Genomic DNA, 6,658 nt, shown 5'->3' on the forward strand with positions numbered 1-6,658 from the left:
ACTGGAGGCCGAAATGCACGCGTTTTAGCTCACGCAGGCTGGCGTGAGGAGGGAAGAACTATACTGACGTGAGGTCTGGAAGATGACAAGGAATGAGAATTCAGAAAGCGGACATAATTAGTTTGATACTTAACTTTAATCCATTAATTATGAACGTCGCTTTTGACGCTACATGATTCACAATATTATCTGTTCAGAATATATTCATAGTAACTGAATATGGTGCTTTGCTAGGTCGTAGCAAATGACGTAGCTGAAGGCTATGCTAAACTGTCGTCTCGGCAAACGAGAGCGTATGTAGACAGTGAACCATCGCTAGCAAAGTCGGCTGTCCAACTGGGGCGAGTGCTAGGGAGTCTCTCTAGACTAGACCTGCCGTGTGGCGGCGCTCGGTCTGCAATCACTGATAGTGGCGACTCGCGGGTCCGACGTATACTAACGGACCACGGCCGATTTAAAGGCTACCACCTACGAAGTGTGGTGTCTGGCGGTGACACCACATGGCCACACCGAAAATTTTGAAAGCACTTATAAACTGTTCTAATTCAAGGTGCAGATACCCCGTAATGTTTATAAAGCTTATCTTTAGTCTCCTGAGGCGTTTTGCCTTTCATAAAGTAATGTTTAATCACCACACGAAATTCTTTTTCGTCCATTTCTTGACAATCACTCGACTTCCTTGATTCACACAAATGCCAAACACAAAGAAATAGGCCAATATGGCTGAAACTTTGTGTGCGTTCTTTCCAAAGATGCTACTAACTAAACATGACATCGATACGCAACGGTGGTGCCATCTCTCAGACTTTGCACGGACTTTTCAAACGCCCCTCGTACACACCGACATTTAATGTAAACCATCTAACCATCTTTCTGGGTTTGCAGTTGTGATGGCCAGCAGTGTATCTGGTAAGTCGACCACAAGTGGGTGTGTTACCTGAACGACTGCCACCAGCAGCTGGCCCTAACCATCTCTACGAGACTGGCTGTGAAGAGGGTGTGTGGTGCGTGCAGGTACAGCGTGTCGTCGTTCCTGGCGCCGCTGGCCGTGCTGGTGGTGACGTACGCGCGCATCTGCCGCTCGCTGTGGCGGCACGCGGCCCACCCGCGCATCTCGCGCGCCAAGGTCAACTCGGTGCGCCAGAGCGTCGCCGTCGTCTCGCTGTACGCCGCCTGCTCCGCACCCTTCTGCGGCGCACAGCTGCTCGCCTCCTGGCACGCCAACTCGCCCTTTCTCACTGGTGAGTCGCTAGCTGTCAATGCAAGACGCCATATGGGGTCAGCATTATTGTGACTATATACACAAACTTGGCGTTACATTATATATTCTTCAGGCCCTGTGACCGACGTGTAGGAAGAATCTCACCTTTGGTCCTTTCAAAACAGGGGCCGGAATTCAGTGACTGGTATCTGCCGATTTCTTCTTAACACATAAAACCCTTCGATCATCACTTGCTGATCCTCACTGGTCTAGGAGAAGGGTGAAGTGGCACCGGAAGACAAAGTACCCTCTGTCATACACCAGAAAGAAGAAATCTACAGGTAACAGTCAATGCATGCTGGCCCCCACTCTGAAAGCTAGGTGGGATTCTTCCTACACGTCGATCAGGGGGCCTGAAAAACACGTAATGTAGCGCTGAGACAGGTACAGTATGCGATCAAAAGTATCAGGACACTTGACTGAAAATGACTTACAAGTTCGTGGCGCCCTCCATCGGTAATGGTGTTGACCAACCCATGGCCTTGATGATAGCTTCCACACTCGCAGGCATAAGTTCAATCAGGTGCTGGAAGGTTACTTGGGAAATGGCAGCCCATTCTTCACGGAGTGCTGCACTGAAGAGAGGCGTCGCTGTCGGTCGGTGAGGCCTGGCACGAAGTCGGCGTTCCAAAACATCCCAGAGGTGTTCTATAGGATTCAGGTCAGGATTCTGTGCAGGCCAGTCCATTAAAGGGATGTTATTGTCGTGTAACCGCTCCGCCACAGGCCGTGCATTATGAACGGGTCCTCGATTGTGTTGAAAGATGCAATCACCATCCCCGAATTGCTCTTCAACAGTGGAAAGCAAGAAGGTGCTTCAAACATCAATGTAGGCATGTGGTATGATAGTGTCACAAAAAATAACAAGGGGTGCAAGCCCCCTCCATGAAAAACACGACCACACCATAACACCACCGGCTCCGAATTTTACTGTTGGCACTATACACGCTGGCAGATGACGTTTGCCGGGAATTCGCCATACCCATACGCTGTCATCCGATCCCCACATTGTGTACTGTGATTCGTCACTCCACACAACGTTTTTCCATTGTTCAGTCGTCTAATGTTTTCGCTACTTACACAAAGTGAGGCGTCGTTTGGCATTTACCGGCGTCATGTGTGGCTCGACCATGAAATCCAAGTTTTCTCACCTCCCGCGTAACTGTCATAGTAGTTGCAGTGCATCCTGATGAAGTTTAGGATTCCTGTGTGATGTTCTGGATGGATGTATGCCTATTACACATTACGAGCTTCTTCAACTGTCGGCGGTCTCTGCAGTCAACAGACGAGGTCGGCCTGTACTCTTTTGTGTTGTACGTGTCCCTTCACCTTTCCACTGCACTATCACATCGGAAACAGTGGACCTAGGGACGCTTGGAGTGTGGAAATCTCGCTTACAGACGTATGACGCAAGTGACACCCAATCACCAGACCACGTTCGAAGGCCGTGAGTTCCGCGGAGCGCTCCATTCTGCTCTCTCACGATGTCTAATAACTACTGAGGTCACTGATCTGGAGTACCTGGCAGTGGGTGACAGCACAATGCAGTTAATATGAAAAACATATGTTTTGGGGGGTATCCGTATACTTTTGATCACATAGTGTAGCTCAAATAAAATAACAACTGAAAATTTAGACAAATGAAGGTGTTTTGATTCGATATTTTGTGGTAAAAATAAATTCATGTATAGTCACACTTTGTAACTTTGGAGAACCCCTGTTTGTTGTTGTAAACGATGCATGTACCGAAGGTGTAAGGACTTCTAAGATGACAACGATACCTCAATTGTTCCCCTGAGGACGGACATGTGTCCTGAACAAGTCTGACATAATAAATCTAAAATAAATTCTAGGCAGTTATCGAGCGAGGTGGCGCATTGGTTAGACACTGGACTCGCATTCGGGAGGACGACGTTTTAATCCCGCGGCCGGCCATCCTGATTTAGGTTTTCCGTGTTTTCCCTAAATCGCTCCAGGCAAATGTCGGGATAGTTCATTTCAAAGGGCACAGCCGACTTCCTTCCCTGTCCTTCCCTAATCCGATGAGACCGATGACCTCACTGTGTGGTCTCCTTCCCCAAACAACCCAACCCAACCCAACTAGGCAGTTGATTTCGACACTTTACTCATCAAAAACAAATTTCTCAGTTTCGCGCGAGCTACAGAGCACCGCCTACTCAAAACATTCACGAATTCCAGGGATATGAGTTGAGCTGACACACACACACACACACACACACACACATTGGTTACGGTTACTACAAACCACACCACAAGTTGGGAAACGGGGCCAAATTTCTAATAGTTTACTGTCGAGTTTATATTTCCACACACAAATGTTTTATTCATATCCTACAGAAACTAACAGTACGGCAATAAACAACCTTTTAAACACGCCGCTAACGGCAATCATTTATAGCAATACAACAATTTTTAAAAAAATTCCTTTAAAAAAAATAGAAGTACCAGTACGGCAATCAACAACCTTTCAAAACACGCCGCTAACGGCAATTAAGTCATTTACAGCAATGCAACAGTTTAAAAATTTCTTTTAAAAACGGCAATCCAGTCATTTATAGCAATACAACAGTTTAAAATTTCTTTAAAAAAAAAAAAAACACAGAAGCTAACAGTACGGCAATAACAGCCTTTCAAATCACGCCAATAAGGCAATCAAGTACTTTATAGCAACACAACAGTTTAAAAAAATTTAAGAACATTAGTAAACAGGCTACTAAAGCAAATACAGGACTTTGTTAATAAAGTACGGTGAGGTAGTGAAGCTACCAACACCGTCATTAAAAAAATCAAAGGTCTCATCAAACACGCGATTAATGGCAATAAAGGAATGGAGGAATTTAAAAAAGTTTTTAAACAAAAGTGTCCTGGAATATCATTAGAACATAACAGATATGACGGACCCGTGTAAGGCGGCCAGAAATCACCCACTGAGGGATGGAATACTGACCCATTTAAATACGCCCGTAAACACAATTGCCACTCTCAGGCTGGTCGCTGTGCCGACTCTTAGCCAGCGAAAACTTGTAATAAAATGGCTTAACTTGCTGACAGAATTAGAGCTGACCTCGTTCAAGGAAACATTACACCAGACAGCCCTGAATGAGCGACCACATGATCAACCAATAAGGAGCATGAATTTACTCATAACACACGACAGAGCAGCGAAACAATTAAACTGCCAAAAGTACACCTCCCATCGGGCAGTAACGAGAAGAGGAGGAAAGATCACTGTCTTCAATTACACCAGTGCCGGGTACAGGAAACCCGATCGCCGGAGGTCACAAGGCAGAAGAGACACTGGTTACGCAAGCTTATAACTTATTGATTAAACGTTTCACTAACTTAACTTGCAAGTATGCTCCAACAGGCAGTACACGACTTCCGATGGCAAGGATCCACACATCCGACCGCGTACGCGTCGCCAGTATACCCAACACGCCACGGTCACGCGACAACACGCTCTGTTGCCGGAGTTCACGTCTTCTCTGCAACGTTGACGGGTAGTGAGCGCTCCTTCATGTTAGGTGTCTTCTTTTTAAACTCCAGTGTTGAAACGGAGCACTTAAAGAAGCTTGTTCAAGTCCCACCGAGGTGAAATGAACAGCAACTACTCGTGGGGCGATTCTGTATACAACCAACCCACGGACAGCTCTTCCGTCAACTACACCCGCTCATTACACACAACCGACATATATCACGTGGCGACTCGGTACAACCGACCACGCCTGGTCCGTGCCTGCGAGCCACAATCTCCCGTCTCCACCAGACTCCCTCAGCGCACAACCTCCCTACTTCCGCGCCACCACGCAAGGTTACAACCGGTCAAAGACCTCACTTCCTCTATAGCAGTTTCCCGGAAGCAAACGCAGATATCGATAGCAGAGGGAAAAGACAACCAAGCAGCCACTTAATGACAGACAACATATCACACAAACATGTCAGGGTCTAACAAACCTGCCATAACAAAAGTCAAAATTTAATAACGATTATGGTGTTGCTCACGCTGCTAAATACTGCATTTTCGGCAACAACAAAGTTATTATGTGGCAGGTGTCATTAGAGCACAGTTAATAAAGTCATTTCATGTAATAATGAATAAACTAGGCACTCATCTTTTCGTGTTTAACACGCTGGTCTCGTTGTAAAATCATGGTTCAATCGTCGAAAATCTAGGTGGTAATGATTCCAAGCTCGGATGCAAAGAGGCCTAGGTTTTATTCTACTATATTCAAAAGTTTTATAGACGTGTTTCACATACCATTCTTGAAGATTAAACCTTAGAAAGTTAGCACAATGGTGATGTAAAAAAGTAATCAGCACTCCGAATTTAAGTTACACTTCCTTTTTATTGCTTTTCTTGCAATATCACGTAACACACAAAACATCACTTCACAATACAAAACATACTTGAAAACATCTTCCTCACTGTTAAGGTTCATATTTTATAAGCTGGCTACAATATACGTCTTTTCAACATGACGCCCAAGACTTGACTTTGTCAAGGTCCGACTCTCTAACTAACTGCTTGCGCGCCCAAAAAAATCAGAGTTACAAGTACGTCAAAGATCATAGTGACAAAAGAAGGAATACACATAAGAATAATATCATTGCAATATAAACATATCGATGTTTGAAAGTACCTCTACATTAATGAAATCAAATCTGAATGCTGTCTCAGAAATATGTCAACTACTTTACGGAAACACAGTAGAATATTGCTGGTATCGAGAAGTTCAGGTGAGGTGCCGTAATGGTTGCGTAATTCAAGTACCATTACAAGGGTAAGAAAAGGAAACCCAATGCAATCTAAATACAAGGTGTAGCACGGGTCGATACACGGCTCACGAGTGTAACGCTGACTACGTCTGTCGTCTCGGCAGGGCCCGCATTCACGATCCTGACGCTGCTGTCGAGCCTGAACAGCGCGGCCAACCCGTTCATCTTCCTGGCGTTCGACACGCAGCTGCGGCGGCTGATGCGGTGCTGGCTGGCGTGCGACGCGACGCTCGAGTCGCCGGAGTACAGCGCCACCTCGATGCAGGCGCACCACCAGCCGCAGGCGGCGGGCCCGCAGCGGCGCAGCTGGCGCACCGCGCTGCTCGCCGACGCCTCGGCGGCCGGCCGCGACCCGGGCCCGCGCCGCGCCGCCTCCAACTGCTGCCTGTGACGCCGCCCGGCCGCGCGGCGCCGCCGCGACGACGGACAACGGCGTCGGCCCCTGGCGGCGGCGGTGGCGGCCGGAGGACACCGGTCCAGGTGGTGCCCCGCCACGCCGTGGACCGCCGGCGCCGCCGCCGTCTGGGGCCGTTGCAGGGACCCGCGGGCCGCCGGCGGGCTGCGGCTGCGAAGTGAGAGGCTCTCGCTGAGAGAGGAACG

The 6,658-nt window shown here is 47.7% G+C and overlaps 1 protein-coding gene across 1 annotated transcript in view; it reads left to right on the top strand.

The window, feature by feature from the left end:
- Nucleotides 1-6,449, top strand: part of LOC124546153 (vasopressin V2 receptor-like) — a 219,386-nt gene extending 212,937 nt beyond the window's left edge. Inside the window, exons 7-8 of the mRNA XM_047125019.1 lie at nucleotides 1,015-1,241; nucleotides 6,163-6,449. Of these exons, the coding sequence (XP_046980975.1) occupies nucleotides 1,015-1,241; nucleotides 6,163-6,449 (514 nt within the window). The remainder of the gene's footprint in view (nucleotides 1-1,014; nucleotides 1,242-6,162) is intronic.
- The last annotated feature ends 209 nt before the right edge of the window (nucleotides 6,450-6,658 follow it).

This window comes from Schistocerca americana, chromosome 1 (genome assembly GCF_021461395.2).
Source record: "Schistocerca americana isolate TAMUIC-IGC-003095 chromosome 1, iqSchAmer2.1, whole genome shotgun sequence".
In the NCBI taxonomy this organism is placed as follows: domain Eukaryota; kingdom Metazoa; phylum Arthropoda; class Insecta; order Orthoptera; family Acrididae; genus Schistocerca; species Schistocerca americana.